The sequence below is a fragment of the Nyctereutes procyonoides genome, unplaced genomic scaffold (genome assembly GCF_905146905.1).
Source record: "Nyctereutes procyonoides isolate TBG_1078 unplaced genomic scaffold, NYPRO_anot_genome, whole genome shotgun sequence".
NCBI lineage: Eukaryota > Metazoa > Chordata > Mammalia > Carnivora > Canidae > Nyctereutes > Nyctereutes procyonoides.
The window spans coordinates 37,559,482-37,576,960 of NW_026575052.1; the positions used below are offsets into that span (position 1 = coordinate 37,559,482).

At 35.9% G+C, this 17,479-nt stretch overlaps 1 protein-coding gene across 1 annotated transcript in view; it reads right to left on the reverse strand.

Annotated features, from left to right (window-relative positions):
- Positions 1-17,479, reverse strand: part of ZSWIM6 (zinc finger SWIM-type containing 6) — a 192,763-nt gene that overhangs the window by 40,328 nt on the left and 134,956 nt on the right. The window contains exons 3-4 of the mRNA XM_055332605.1: positions 11,826-11,974; positions 8,258-8,408 (exon numbers count right to left, since the gene is read on the reverse strand). Coding sequence (XP_055188580.1) covers positions 8,258-8,408; positions 11,826-11,974 — 300 coding nt within the window. The remainder of the gene's footprint in view (positions 1-8,257; positions 8,409-11,825; positions 11,975-17,479) is intronic.

Consider the following 17,479-nt stretch of genomic DNA (forward strand, 5'->3'; position numbering starts at 1 on the left):
TACCTGTATTTTACTAGACAGTATACCATTCTCATTCCAAGCTGGAATTTTTAAACACTAATAAAACAATGTTATGCAATTGTTACATAAGCTTATAGCAGCCTCACAAAAATTCACCTGCTATAAATCATTTACCAGCCTGCCTTCTCCTTAAAATAAAATAGAAAATTATTTATAATAATAATAAAAAAGTCATTCTTTAGTAGACCTCTGAGTGGCTACTTAAAAGCCTATTGAATATAGTCACAATCAAAAAATGCATTTTTAATCTCAGAATCCTTTGTTCTAGAGAAATCTTAACAGAAAGCCTATGTGTCAAGTGGTGAAAGTCACTCTGTTGGGACTCAGAGGACTTGCCTCCCTCTCCACACTCTCTTCCTCCCTCTCCTGCCTCAGGGACTCTATGAGGCACTGCTGAACACCCCCTGTCTAGGAAACACCCATTAATCATTTTCCTGGGTTCCCCTGCCCCCTCATTAACCCACCTAAGCTTGAATCAACTACAAATACATTTATAAAGCCCCTTGCTCCATATGACACAAAGAACAGCCTAAGTGGCTGCTTCGGTCCTCCCTCAGCTTCCACTTCTTTCAGTCTAGCTCCTGGCATCTCCGATTCCCCACGAAGCCCCTGGGAATCTCATATGGCTTAAATGAGGCTTCTCAGACCTCGTTAATTTTTGTATGCTGCCACTTTAGGGTAAGAAATGGTGAGAGGAAATTATCCCCAGCCTGTCTTCCTTCATTCTCTCTCTCTCTCACTTCCCACCACTCTAGAGTGATGGTGCTCTCTAGAGATCCACAATCTAGCAAGGAGACCGCTCCCTCTCCCAACCACATTTCCCTTTGGTGGCAGTTTCTTGAGGGGAAGTACAATACTAACTCTTAGGAAACAGGAAGAGAACTTTTCTAAAACTGTTGGCAGGAAGAAAAGGATACTTTACACCAATGCTCTGCCACTAATGTGAGAAGAGGATTACTACCAGTGGACTCATCTTTTATAAACAAAGATAACAAAAAAAGAATGGAAAAAAATGGAATCCATTCTTGGTACAAATAATGCTACCAGCATACTACAAATACAATATAGGACACTAACATGTAGTACACAATGAGCCATAAGGCATCTTAACTCCAACCTAATCCCTGTGATCTATATTTAGAATAAAGTTTTGATAAAAATACACAAGGGGGTGATCTCCAAGTGTTGTTACATATTATTCAATCGTACACCTAAATAACTAAGAAAATGACTATCATTAGGAATCTCCAATTGGTTAGATAATAGGATCAAATGGTCTGTAAAGATCTCTTTCAATCTTGCAAATCTACCACTTTCTGCTAATATTTAACATTTTTTCTCTTTATTTCCACTTTTTCCCATAAATGGGTACTGAATGGATAATTCAACCCCAGCAGTGGCACTCAAGAGAAGGATAGTACTGCACAGGAAGTAAAGAAATATGCAATCTCTCTTTTGGTTAACTTCTGATCCTTAACTAGAAATGAACTCTGCCTACTTAAAGAAACAGAGAACAAACCCCTCTTCCCATCCCTACAGTAGAGCTGAACCCAAAGGCCTCTGACCAACGAACACAGAAGTTTCATTTTAAGAGACAGAAAGCAATAAGACCATACAACAGCAAAAGAAACCAGGCCCAGGTAATGAGGGTGGAGCCAACGACAGGTGTCCTGAGAACTCGGCTGGACAAAAGCAAAGCCTCCTGAGCAATACAACAGACAAAACCTCCATATTTAGAGGGAGCTCTCAATAATAAGAAGAAACCACAGACTGAAACAGGAATGTGCAACCCCATTCCAGAGCAGGCCAGGCCAGCCCAACCCAGCCCAAGTGCAGGAGGCTTACAGAGCTACAGACCATAGATATAAACGTGTTGACAACTGTGTTATCATTAGGGCCTGGTATAGGCCAGGACAAAGACCTTGACCTAAGGGTCTCACTGGCTCCTTAGCAAAGGAACCTGGAAAATGAAATGAAAACTTGACCCTAACCCATATTCAGTATGTACTACTCGTATTTTGTGCTAAGTTTTTTTTTTTTTTTAATTTATGATAGTCACAGAGAGAGAGAGAGAGAGAGAGGCAGAGACACAGGCAGAGGGAGAAGCAGGCTCCATGCACCAGGAGCCCGACATGGGACTTGATCCCGGGTCTCCAGGATCGCGCCCTGGGCCAAAGGCAGGCGCCAAACCGCTGTGCCACCCAGGGATCCCTATTTTTTGATAAGTTTAACTTTATTATGACAGTTCTTAATCGATATGTATTTGGCTCTTCTACATTAATGTGAGTTTTTTTTTAGACTGAAGTTAGAGAGTCTTTAGAAGCCCAGATGAGCAACTAGACTAGGGAAGCTATGCTGACTACTACAATTAGACCTGCAGGACCATGGGTGGGCAGACCAGGCCCTGTAGCCTGTACTGTACAGGGCTTACTGTCATCCAGGTGAGCTTCACCTTGCCCCCGCTCTGCCCTGAGCAGAAAGGCAAATTAGTGGAAAGGCAAATTAAAGCAAGTGAGAATGGAGTCCAGTTTGGTGGTTGTGTCTTTGAAGTCACTGACCTGTGATTAAATTCCTGCTCTGCTGCTGTGACCGCAGGCAAGTTCTCTAGTCTCTCTAAGGTCCAGTTTACTCAGCTATAAAATTTGGGCTAATAATTATACCTATTTCACTGGATTAAGAAAAAAAATATAATACATGCATCAAGAGCTTAGCACAGTGCCTGATAAAGAAGTGCTGACATTTATGTCATCCTTCCTAGCCGGACTAAAATGGAAAAAAAAAAAAAGACAGGAAAAATCTAGATCCTATGTTTACTCTCCTTCCTCTGAAGTAACAACAAAGGAAAGTAAAACTGGACTGAAAATCTTGAAGATGACATTGGTGATAATGAATTTGAACCCTTTAGAGCCTTCTCCCACTAAATTCATCCCTGTCTTGGTTCATGCTATTCCTTCTCACTGGTTTTTCCCTATAACTCACCTCCATGAACATCTTGTAAAAAAACCATGTTAAATTCCATCTGTACAAGTATTTGTAACAATTATGTGATAAATAACACTATCAAAGTGCTCCTAGTTCATTCATGCCTATTCTAATTTCTGTCTCTTGATGGTTCAATCTCTCTGCTCCCTCTCTACTACAAGAACCATTACCAACAGTAAAATCAAACACTTAATACATCTATTCCTCTGGACACTGAAAACACTTAATATGTACTGAGACAGAAACCAACCATAATAAAACTTCTGGAAAAAAGGGTTAATGGAAGGCACTGAAGTGGTTTAAGTGGTAAAACCATATTCTCCTTAAGCCCAGGGAAGACAAACTGATAGGTGAGAAGTAATCCCTAACATGTGATTCGTTATTCGTTAGGTTTACATAGTACACTTAGAGCTACACAGAAGTTTCCAACTCTGTGCCTGACATCATTTTGCTGCAAGGGGGCTCTAGGAATTGCTGTTTTCTCCATGGCACTAGCAAAAAGGACACTACTTATATGGCAAACTACACTGGAATGCTTCCTAGCTCTCACCGAAAAGCAGTTACTTGTTAGCCATTCCTAACTTCAAACTCTGGAAAGCATGGATTTGAATTTATCATATAAACTGAGTAGGGGCTCAATACCATGGGTGAAATTACTTAGCCTACTATTTTGGGAGGTATCAGGTGGCAGTCTCTGGAAATCTCTCCACAGTGACCTCCAAAGCAGAGTCTTGGAATCTTATTTCTGAATGTGCACAAGAGCCCTTATAAATGACTTAGAGCATCATTTTAAATGTGTGACTTAAGCATAGGATTCAAGAGTAATGACGGTGGGTACAGAAGAGGTCCACAGAGATGCACACTTGTATCACAGGTGTAGACAGGTTAGTATTCTGAGTACATGGAGTAGGTAATTTTTAGTATTTGCAGTAAATTTGGTCTCAGTGGATGGAATGGTGGATGAGCTAAATTTAAATTCTCTATTGCTGAACAAAGATTTATTGTGTTCCTTGAATATGTATACCCAATCTATCTAGCATCTTACAAGGAATATTATAGCTGTTGCCTAGTAACAGTGGTCAAACTAACCTTACAATGGAATTCAAAATAGAAAGAAAGTACTTTTTATTTTTAAGATTTTAAGTAATCTCTACACCCAATGTGCGGCTCAAATTCGCAACCCAGAGATCGAGAGTCACATGTTCCAGCAACTGAGCCAGCCTGATGCCCCCATACCAAAACCTTTGAAAATAATTCTGAGAGATAACCACTCAAAGCAGCAAGGTTCTTGCAGTGGGAATCCTGACTCTCCCTAAAATAAAAACAGATCTTACATGCTAGAAAGCACATGACTCAGCTCCAAGAGGAAGTATTTAAATTTTAGGGAAAAAAAGCACATTATGTAATACCTGAAAATGAAAATTTAAGAATTTTTCCCTATGATAAATCTGTAATTAAATCTTATTTAACTGTTTCCTCTAATGACATCCATTTTAATTAGGTTTTAATGGACTGGCAGCCACAACCTATAGTTTTATGAAGCAAAGTAAAATTACAGTCTAGGAAGACATTTAAGGAAAGAAACCTATCAACACAGATGAGAGGTTACAATATATCCCCTCATCCCTAAAGACCCCCGTGGTAATTAAGTGTGCTGAACAGACAGCCATTAGGGCTAACAGTAGGTGTGCTCACCACCAATCAGCACTGGGTTATTCTTTGAAATCTAAGGGTTATTGCTGTGATCTGCTTTCTAGAATATTTGCATGTCATAGAATAAAAGAATGCAACTGAAGAGATGTGGGTTCTATACCTCTACCAAATATGCAGCTTCTATCACTATTTCTGTCTTAAGATTTTAATGTATACATTTCCTTACAGCTGATCATGATACATCATTCACTGAGAAGACTGTTGTATGTTTCAGAAAATGATCATAGAGAAAAAGTAAAATTAATGTACAAAAAAAAAGATTCACGTATAAGAATAATGTATCTGCAAATGAGATGCACTGAACAGGATCTTAATAGTGTGCATCCGTATCTATTTCATACTGCATTATGAAAATCAGGGAATAAATCACGAAAATTAACTCAGACCAAATGAATACCACAGGCACTTATTTTAGTAAAGAAGAACTGAGTACAATCAATCCTTCTGTTAGACAGAGGATGGGGAAAAGAATCCGGCTTGTTGCTACTTTGAAGTAGTTTGTTTACAACTTATTTATTTGAAAGAGACAAAATTATATGAATATTATTTTTAAAATTAATTTTGAAACATCAACACATTTTAATAAATCATATATACTCAGTAAGTTGAAAATATGGTGGAGGGGAATATATGATCCTATCAAAAAGTAAAATTCTGTAACCAGGCCGACAATCTGATGTCTCCAAATCCCTCTGCCAAAAAACAGAGTTACTTGGCTAAGATACTCTTACTTGTACACTTTCATCAGATTAAGACTTTCATGCCAGGAATCCTTTTTTTTTTTCCTGGTGCATTGGCCATTGCCAGAAATGGACCCAACGAATTCACCAGTGCTAAGGAGTTAAGCATCTGAGATTTAATTTAACAGTTTCAGCTTTATTAAGCTGTCACAGAGCGGCCCCACTTTGATAACAGTAGCTGCTCCAATTATGGCTTGGTTTAGGGTTGACAAGTATAATGATTCATTCGTGGCACATGAGAAGCAATAAAAGGTTGTTTTGCATTACAGCTTTAAAAATGTGGGCACTTTTTTCATTTAATTTGTCACTTAGCTTTTGCTAAGAGGACATTTAAATTGCAGTAAAAGGCAAATGGGGCTTTTAGTTTAAATGTAATCCCCATATTTAAATGATCTGTAATGGTGCAGTGTTGGAGTGGGAACACTATTGTCTCACAGTGGGTCCTGATGGTGACATGTGACATTTGTATTCAGGTCCTGTATTATCCATGTGGCTAAAGGGCTTCCAATTTCATTTCACAGCCAGAAGCCTGCAGAAAACACCAATTAACTTGCAGATCCCATTTGCCGACAAAACTCAGCCTCTTCTCAATGTCTGGCATCTGGCAGTGCTCAGCATTTAATTCCAAAGCAGAGCCTTGAAGCAATGTGAGCCCTGTGCAGGGGCACAAAGTCAAATTCTCTCATTTTATTAAGAAGTAAAATCCTTTCCTTTTGTAGTCCAGGAGCAACTTTTAGTTAATTTTTTGGTGAATGAATATTAAGATATAATAGTTATTGTTACTTCTACATGAGATTCTTTACAAAACTTAGACCACCATTAAAATGGCCAGTGACCTCTGCTTGCCATCAGGGTACATGAGAATTTATAGCATTCTAATAATGATGCGGGGGGGGGGGGGTTGATTTGTGAAGAAAGAAAATACAGGGCAAGAAGATATATTCTTCGTCCTAGACTAAAATCAAAGAACTTGTATAATATAAAGACTGGCCTATAATGAGAAAGCAGTTCATTAGACAGTGTAACTAGAATCAGCTGGTGGAAACACCCTCCTAATGAGAATTTATACTTTTGATTGAGGGGTGAGGCACATAATTTTCAAAACCAACTTGGAAAAGTGAGATGGGCTAATAGATTAAATATGAACACTGTGAGTTTTACTTAACTATATCCCTTGAAGTTTTTTGGTAGACAAAAAAATTAGTCTGCACTTTCTTCCTAATTAGTTATTTGTAATTCTAAGTTCTTCCAAGTACCAAAGTGCTTTAAATTTTATTCATTTAATATTGTTCCAATATTTTTTCCTTAAATTTTAAATTTATTTCCTTAAATAAATTCCTTAATAATTTGCCTCATTATGGTTTTGTTCAATGCCAGACCTTTCAAATGTCATAAATCAACCAGTCAATTCAACATTTACTACAGAATTACGAAACTGAGGAGGGTGTACCTAGAAAAGTGTCGTCACTCAGTATTCTATAAAAATATGTTTAAACCACGCGTCACACTTGTGTATTCCAAACACCACCCTGTGCTCCCACTCTCCCAATATAGTAGAAACCATCTACTATAGTTATGGACTGATTTACATTTTGATGTGAGTAAAACCCACTAACCATTACTTCAGGTAACCAGTGAAAGTACCAAAATTAAGTTATAGCAAGATACTTTAATAAAAACATCAAGAGAAAAAAGTCAACAAATGTCTAACAGTTGGATAGTAGCAGACATATATGTTACAAAAAAAGAGAAAAAAAAAGAATGGTCCTCTACAGCAAGTTTCTGAACACATATCCTATTAGTGGCAAAGGAGGAAACTCTCATGTCCAAGTTTTTACCAATTTGCAGCATAACCCTAGATTGGTCAATGTCCTCTTCTGGAAATCTCCTAAATTTCCCCAGAGTTCCGTTTCCTTATGGATAAAACAGCTCACCTCAAAGGTCCCTTCCAATCATGTGGTATATGCACAAACAACAATTTCTCTTTGTCTAGGCTTGACATGGGATCAATCCACAGGATATGGTCTCTCATCAGCCAAAAAGGGAAAGAAAAGTCAAGGGATAAAGAGTTCTTCTACCATTCAAAGAAACTAGGATCTTCTAGCAAACATACCCAGAACATAAAATTAATATAGGCATTGATATTGTCAAAAATTCCATCTGTCACATTCTTAAGAGAAAGACAATGTAACAAATGCGTTGTTAATTCCCTAGCAATAATCACTGAGTAAAAATAATCATCCCTCCAAATTTCTCAGTGAGCCTGACTAGCCGATTTCTCATTTTTTCAATCACCTGCTATATTTCTATCTTTATTACAGAGATTTAGGAAGAAATAAAAATTATAGTTGACTTTATCTTTTAAATGCTATCAACAGTTCATCTAAGTCTCTAACAGCCAAGACATGAATGCTCAAACTACTTTTGAAACTTTTAATGTACTCAAAGGGGGAAAATAGCCAAATTTTAGCTAAACTGATTACAGTATTATTCTAGAAATAACCAGCTTTATTATACGAAATACCTATTTTAAAATAATGACTTATTTTTTCCAAATATTTAAAGGCAGATTCCTGTGCTTGCTTTCGTCAAGATCCAACAACTTTCCCCAAACTCTCCCAAGATTATTTCTTGCAAATGCCAGCCCAAGCCCTCCTTCTTCTAACCAGTGTCTAGTGGCAATAAGTTCACAGAGGAGCAGATCTCCCTTCAGTAACACTCTAACCATGCACTTTCAACATTCAACCATGATTTTATCCATACATAACTCAATGGCGATCCATCAGGAAACTTATATTTACCCAGCTCATCCCAGAGCTGCCTGTATTTATCAGTCATTGCAGTGCCTTGTTGCCTCCAAAGTGACAGACGAGGGTCAGCCATGAATTGCTCCGTTATCAATGTCAACATGCGGGCCCCATTAGAATCCCTCATCTTCAACATCTCCCGCACCTGTTGGGGAAAAAACAGACCTTTAGAAAAGTACTCAAAAATACACAGCAATATGGCAACAGACCACTTTATTTCTTTCTCTGGGGTCTGAGGCAGTTAATTTTTGATACCAGACCTCTTTGGCATACAAAAGTTGTTAAAAACTGGTTTCTATCCTAAATGGCAATTTAATCAGAAATGACTGTTGGTTTTTTAAAATCATGTTTCATAATCCAAATGAGGAAAAGAAATTTGGTTAACTTCCCAATTGCAATGAAAGTTTTCTGCTAACCCACAGAAAAATAATACCAGAATAAACAAGACAAATCATTTGGTACCTTCCTGACCCTTCCAACTGATTGTACTTACCATTAAAGTAGAAGAGCTGAAAGCAGTCTATTGATAACTCTTGAGGGATCTTCTAAATTGACTGGATAATGTTTATAATAATAGCATCTGTCTTTCTGTTTTTAAAAAACTGCTTTGTTGAGACCTAATTCACAAACCATACATTTCAACAATTTAAACTGTGCAATGCAATGTTTTTCAATCTATTTCTAGAATTGTGAAGTCCTTTAGTTTTTGAGGTAAATTAGAATTTCAGTAAGTTCTCACACCAAAGTTTTCTGAGAAGAAAAGCAATGCCATATTTTTATATTCACCCCAATGGGGCTGTAAGAGGAAATGGGCTGTGCTGTAGGTTAAAGAACTCCCTGGCCCTAACTGAGCGATCAGTACAGGAAGCAGAATTATAACCTGTGACCTAGTGAGCTAACTCAGTCTCTCAAGCTGGAACTTCAAGCTCTGTCCATTACTCTGGAGCCAAATCCCAACCCCCCTAAAATAAAATAAAATAAAATAAAATAAAATAAAATAAAATAAAATAAAATAAAATAAAATAAAATAAAATAAATAAAATAAATAAAATAAATAAAATAAAATCACAAGACTAAGTGTCTCTATAGGAAACCCTAAATAAATCCATCCATTCCAAAAGTGAGTACTGCTATGTGTTCAACAAACATGAATCCCAGCTGAACACTACCAGTTCTCCCTATAGGAAATTACTGGAGCAAGGTCATAAGCAGCAGAAAAGGAAAGAGGGTCCTTTTACTCAAGATTCTATGTGAAAGGCAAATGAACGAGGAAATGGCAGATATTCAATAAAGTAGCCCAAACCTCAAGATCTATTGATCCTGTGTCAGGTCTGCGCCCTGACAAGTAATGGAAGCCCGTGACAGGCTTCAAATGGGAGCCCTGTAAGGAACTCAAAAGCATTTCTACACTGAATCACAAGTGTTGTGCTTCCAGGATTATTTCAGTAATAATCTTAAAAAGCTTTTTTATTCCAATATGGAAGCTCTGAAAAATCATGAACAGAAGAAGACTGGGAGGAAGAAAGGGAGTTACTATTTATTAGACATCACGCTAAAGAGTTTACATTTATACTGATTATGTAATATTCACAACAACCATAGGCCGGATTAAAATCCCTATTTCATGACTTATAAAAACCATGTTTCAAAGAAGTACAGTAACTTGCCCAAAGGACAAGAGGAATCGCTGGAATCAGAGCCCAGATCTGTCTTAACTCTAAAAGGTATTCCCAAAAAAAAAAAAAAAAAAAAGTTATGCCATTTCCAAAATTAGATGATGCTGTTACTTCATATGGCATACATAATGTGCATATTGTATACAGGGATAAAAATAGCAGCTATAGGCCAGTCTAATACCTTTTTACTTTGCTTCCACTAGACCAAAGTGTACTATCTGCTAACAAGAGAATCTCTGAAATACTTTCTGTGTATCTAAATATACTAAACCTCTAATATTACCACCATATCATGGATAGGATTTAATGTTCATCTTCCTGACAGATTTCTAACCTATTACTCAGCAACAGCAATGAAAATAAACACTTTACTGTTAAGCATATAAACCACAACTATTAAGCAACACACAAGTACATCTATAGTTTAATGGTAATTAATTTTCAGACAGCTGACTCTGATACAAGAGTCTGATGTACCTGTGAATTACCAAAAATGAGTAAATGATGTGTGAAGTAGTTTTAGGGTTAAATGTATTATATTATAATCTTAATTCTCAGAAAATGGGCAATCTATATACAGAAAATGGGATAAATCTTTAGTAAGAGGATACTGATTAATCAGAATACACTCTTTTCTGGCCATAACCAGTAACGGAATATACTCTAATTCTTCAGAACTAAAAAAAAAATATATATATATATATATATATATATATATATATATACACACACACACATATATATATTAGTTAATATATTAGTTATTATAAATATTAGAAAAGCTGTATAACAAAAGTGTCAATGAGTTATCAAAAGTATCAATCAATAATTTCTTTCATTAAAACCAACTTGAATACACTAGCCATAATAGTAGCTGTAACCCCCTGTAAAAGACACTGATTTAATATTTATTAAAAGAGCATTTTACCCAGTATTTAGAATTGGGTTTATGGTACCAAAAGTTCTGTATAAAGCAACAGATAAAAAAAATTAAAATAAATAAATAAATAAATAAATAAATAAATAAATAAATAAAGCAAGCAACGGATACAGCTTCTACTTACACAGAACTTACAATGAAGATAACTGTTTCTTTCTTCCATCATCACATTTTGGTGATAAAAATTAACATTTACCAAGGCCAAAATGACGTTCAGACACCATTTATCATTTAATCACAACTTGAGGAGATATGTTATCATTAGCTAATTTTACAGATGAGGAAACGGACTTAAATAACTTGCCACAGTTCATACATTCTATAAGATTTAGAACTAAAAAATAAAGCCAGGTCTGTATGACTCCAAAGTCCATGCTTTTGAAACAAATTTAAATATACTAAGCATCATTAAACTAAATATATAATGTTATATATGCACGTATTAACTATTCAAAAATAACTATTCAAAAATAATAATCAACTATTCAAAAATACAGATTATGGATTGGTACGAGAGATATTTCTCAACCTCAAAAGAAAAAACCCTTAAATATATAATAAAGCACATTTGAAGGACTATTTTCAAAGTTACGCTCTACTTGAGAACATTAACTAGAAAAAGTAAGAACTTGAAAAGATGGCATTTTTAATAATATTAAGCTATTTACTTTTGAGTTTTGAAAGGTTTTCAAAACTGTATAAAGTGTCACCATTTATTAACAGGAATGGAGAGAAACAAAAATGTTTCACATCTTGACTAAGGACACCTAAGTAAATTAATGCATTACAACATAATAGTTTCTAATTGGTTGATTAACTTAGATGCTCTTCTTTTTAAAAAATAAGAAATAAAAAAAGAAGCCTTTATTCTATTGTACACATAATCATATATAGATACTTTCTATATATGTATATATTTAGAATATTTCTTTAAAAAAAATCATACCTTTGCAAAGAGCAAATTAAGCTGCTTCCCTGATCCGTGGTACCCGCCCTGGGAAAGGAACAGTTTAACCTGTTCTTGAACCTGCTCTTCATCTAAGTGCCAGCAGTTTTCATCATCTATACTAGCACCTGCTGTTGGATCAGGAGCACCTAGAAATAGAAAGAAAAAATAACACATATGCTAGATAAAAACTCTGTGCTAAAGGGCTCTGATAATAAACTTGAAAAGAATTAAGATTCTGCACTTTTTGCCTACACACTTTTTAAGCCAATCTCAATTTCAATTATACATACAAATTTATGACTGAAAATAAATATAAAAATCATTCTCTTATTTTCAAGACTTTCTTGATTTTGTGCTAAGCTAAAATGCAGATTACTGTAGAACTAAGATATTTTCTTTTTTAAAGATCAGAAACTAAACCTTTGGAGATGAGTTTACAAGTTCTCTAAAGAATAAAAAAGTCACAAAAATGTCTCCTTGTAAATACATGATGTTTATAAAGCTCTACTGTGTAGGATATGTTAGGAAAATGTTTTTCAAAGACATGAGAAAAATGTGAAACCAAGTAAAGTGAGCAGAGTATTTTTCTCTTTACTATGTTAATTCAAGAAGCTTTCACTGCTATATGCTGCTGAATAAACTACAGGCTGACATAGTCTTTAGTTGCAGAAAACTGAAGATTAAAAAGGGAAATCAAGCCACATGGGAACAGGCAGCGCAGCTGTTGTACTAAACCAGGTTGTAGTATCACCTTGCCAAACGGTGTAAATATTTTATTGCTGAAGTACACACAAAAGATAACAGCTATGTCATAAGCCCTGTGTGTAAACTATCTTAGAAATTCAAAAATTATCCAGATACTTTGGCAGGTAAAAATTAAGTTTCATTATTTTTAAGAAATGGTATTTAAGGAACATAAAAAAATTTAAATCTAAGAATTTCATCAATAGTGTTTTATCTCATCAACCCTTAAAAAACACACTTATAAGTCTAAGTTTTACATTCCTTTTCTTTTCTTCTAATGATCTAATAAAGCAGAATGAATTGACCAAGGAAATAGCTAATATCTGCTTAGAACCAGGGTCCATTAGTCCCTAAAAGGAAAGCAATGAGTCCGTGAATCTCCCTGAAAAGGTGAGCATTTATTCATTCATCCACTGAGTCAACATATTTAATTGAGTGCCCTCTGCTAAAATTGGGAAGGAAATGGTGTACAAAATAGAAAGAATTCCTGTCCTCATATAATTTACCATCAAATTATTTTTGACTATGACCAACAATAACAAATGCAATTTACACTAAGCCCAATATATCTATGTATCTGGGTGTTCATGTGATTGACATATATCTATCTTTATCTGAAGCAAAAGTATAATGAAAAAAGACCCTTACTATAAGTGAAAGGGTCTGATATTCTCTGTTATATTTTTTTAAAAGGCATATCATAATTTTAAAACTGATTTCATAACTCATAATGGATTATAGTCCACTATATGAGAAACACTATTTTAAGTGTATGAGATAAATATCAATCTAGTAATCACACATATATAAATATATGACGATAATTGCTCAAAGGAAGAAGCCAAAATGCCAGCAGAGTTTAGGGTAAGCACACCTTGAGGAAATGGAAATTGAGCTGAGATTTGCCTTAGTAGACTAGAAATTAAAGAAAAAAGGAAAAGGAAGAAATGGGTCTGGATCTGAGACTAAGAACTTAGGCAGAAGTCTCAGGCAGGAAGGAACACAGAACATGAATGAAATAAAAGACAGTCCATGTCCATACAACTCAGAAGTAGAGGATGAGGAGAAGACAAGTATAAGACAATCCTGGAGAAGAAGGGCTAGACCTTGAGAGCCTGGACAAGTGAGGAGCTTAGTTTTTTTTCTTCTGTAAGCATAATAAATGGGAATCACAACAAAGTCATCATCAGAAGAATGAAATACTCTAGATCGTAAAAGATATTTTGTCCTAATGTGCATCAATTACAACATTCCTACAATGGAATATATTCAGCCATAAAAACAAATTTGGAGATTCTCTTTGTACTACAATGGAAAAATCTCCAAGATATATTGTGTTTTTTTAAAAAATATATTTAATTTATTTATTCATGAGAGAAACAGAGAGAGAGGCAGAGACACAGGCAGAGGGAGAAGAAGGCTCCCCACAGGGAGCCTGATGCAGGACAGGATCCCTAGACCCAGGAACTCTAAGCCAAAGGCAAACACCAAAGGCAGATGCTCAAGCACGGAGCCACCCAAGCATCGCCCAAGATATACTGCTGAATGGAAAAAAAAAAAAAAAAAAAAAAAAAACAGGCTAAAGAAAAGGATACAAATATACCCCCTTTTATGTAAATAATGAAGTTTTAGAAAGAGCCTATGTATTAGTATTTCCTTACATATGCATGGAATGGGTAACCTCAGTACATGAGGGAAGAAGGCTCTTCACTAAACACCTTTTCATAATTTTTAAAATTTCAGAACCACACGAATATATTTAAATACCAAAAAAAAAAATCTCAAGTGTAGAGGATGGACTGGGAAGCAAAAATACATAACAGTGAGGATGACACATGCATGGTCTGTACAAAAGATGATGATGGCAGCTTGAAAACATCACTGAGAACAGAAATGGAGAATCTGACAGGAATTTGAGACATAAAAGCAATACGACTTGGCAATGAAGTGTGTATGTGAAATCTGGAAGATCAAGGGGTTGAGAGATGGATGAGTTTTGGGGTTAAATAACTGGATGAGATACTGGACAACTCAGTAACACACAGATCAGAGGACAATCAGGTTAGAGGATAGGAGGGGTAGTGTTTAAGTCCTGACTTCAGTTTCAGACACGGTAAATTTAATGTATCTTTGAGACAGCCAAAAAGAGGAGAAAGGTTTCCAAGTAGGGAACTGGATATTCACAGGAGGCTCTACAGGGCATTTAAGTTAGAGCCCTAAGGAAAGCCAACATTTAAAGACTAGGAAAGAAAATGAGTGAGGATGGCAATGGGAATGAGTGACCTGTTAGGAAGAGCTGGAGAGACTGGTTCTTCCAGAAGTAAGGCAGAAATAGTCATTCCAAATAGGTATTAGGTAAGTAGGTATTAAAGCTCCAGAGAGCAAGGATTATAGCTGCCCTGCTCACCCCCACTTCCTGACACCTAACTAGTTTTTGCCTCTATCAGGAATGGAAGTAGGGGGAAGGAGGGAGGAGAAAGATCCTCCCCTGAGAAAAGGATTCCTACCAAAAAAGAACAAGTGCTAAAGCATCTTCACATACATTTATCTCATTTTCTCCTCACCACGATCCTAGCGGTGAGTAAACATTATGATCCCTATTTTACAGAAAGAGAAACAGGTTCAGGGTGATTATGACTTGTCCACAGCTACAATGCCAAATCCATCTTCTGGTTCTCTCCCCTGCTGAAGAATACACCCCAGAACCTTGAAGCTAAAATTGAGCCAAGAAGGTATCAAAGCAGGCATTATCAGGCTTAAATCAAACAGAAATATAAGGATACTGGGATGTTTGTGAGCATTTGTTAGCACATTTCTCTTTCACAGGAAGACCTAAGGACACACAGTGCTATTAAGAGTCAACTATTAGGGCTACATCTGTATCCCACAGGGACCGGGAGCCTGTAATACAGCCCATCCCCATGGTTCTAGAGACAGACACACACATACAAATGCACAAAGACAATCTAAATACATCAGAAGAGACTTTCCAAACAACTCATCTATATGCTCTCAACTTTCATATTTAAGCTGTTCCCAGTATCTTGCTAAAATCCTTCTGGGAAATCTGACACATGCTTCTTTAACCTCCTCATAGGGAAAATTCTGACAAGCTACTGATGATCCACACTCACTGTTCCTTCTAATAACCTGAGCTAAATAAATTCAATTTCTATCCTCACAGTGGTTATTTCCCTCAATTCTCTACTGGGGACTGAGGGCCAAGACCTACAAGGAATCCTGCCCCCAAAGGACTTGGATGGGGACTGACTGTCCTATGTTGTAGTACAAGGCATGCTACCCTTCCTCCTTCACTGCTTGGGTCACAACCATCTGAGACTTGACTTTTCTGTTTGGCACATAAATATGCAAGTATTTTAAGTAGATTTCAATTCGGTTTAGAGAAAATTCCACTCTCCTCGGCCTAAAATGGCAAAGGGGTCAACATTGATATATTTTAAAAACTTCAGAATATCCTCTTACTTTTGTTAATACTAAAAAAGAAAGATGTTAGAAAGAATAATCCTGGAATCACTTTTAATTGGCTTGAAATATACAATGCATTTTTTCCTTAAAATCCAATAGGTTTGAAAACACTATCCCATTTTTGTTTAAATATGATAACTTTTTAATTTTCTTTAATGGATCATTTAATTTACAGACATACAGATTTTTGTTCTTGCCTAGTTGTAGGAAGGTATTATAGCAAATGTATAAATACATGAATAATGTTTCTCAAGTTAAGAAAACCAAGGGTTTTATGTTTTGGGGGCAGGAGGAGTATGGTAAGCTAGTGTCAGAATTAATGTATTTCTTAAAGAGTATGGGGGGAACGAAGAGACACTGCAGAGGGAAAATGGCCCATAGATAAAATTTTACTGCAAATCATTCAATAAAGTCTACACATGAGCTGAGAGGATATGTGGGGTTCCTAATTCTGGATTAGAATTCGCAAGATTTCAATTCTAGGCACAGATGGGAAAACTACACGTCATCCAGCAAATCACTTAAGCTCCTCAGACCTCCATTTCCTCAAACCCAAAATTCTATAACGTAGTAATAAAAGATTAACTAGGTGATAAGAATTAGAAATCTTCCCATGGGAGTGTGTAGAAAACATCCTCACTTAGTTTAACTATTTAAATCTTAATATGTCTTGATTATATGCATGTAAGTGCTGTCTAAGCCTTGTATAAAATGTAGATTTGCAAAATTTATTTCCACTTATTAGTGGTTATCTATAAACAAAGACAAACATTCACATTTAGCTTTGAGAGAGGTATGCAAAGAAAAACATTATTCATGTGTTTATACATCTGGTAGTAGATATTCCCCCAAGTTGGGCAGGAACTAGAATCTATGTATGTAAATTAAATGGTCCATTAAAGTGTTTTAAAACCTATCATATCTTTTACCCTTATTTATATTTATAATTATAAATGCCATAACTTTTACAACTGTATAATTAATCTTTGTGAGCATTTTATGACCAAAGCTTAATTCTACAAAGTTTCAAGCCTTCAGGGAAAGTGAAATTATCTGATTAAAAAAAAAAATGTCCAACAGTTTAACTGTCTCTCATTCCCAGCTAGGGATGTGTGAATTTCACTTACCCTGTACATTGGTTATGACTATATCATAGGAAGAGAGCAAATGGTGAATTCGTGGACATGAAGGATGACTGTCCATGTCCTTGGCTTCCTCTGTCTACTACTTGCTTTGTTACTGATTTAGTTTTGATTTGCCTCAATACCAAACTCCCTTACCCTGGGAATTCTCAAAACTAAGAGTATATCAAAATTCCTGAGGCACACTGTGAAAAACAATGGATACCCAGGCACCACTTCAGAAATACTAAATCCGAATCTTTGCCAAGGGGGTAGGAGGATGATCCCGTATTTGAAGAG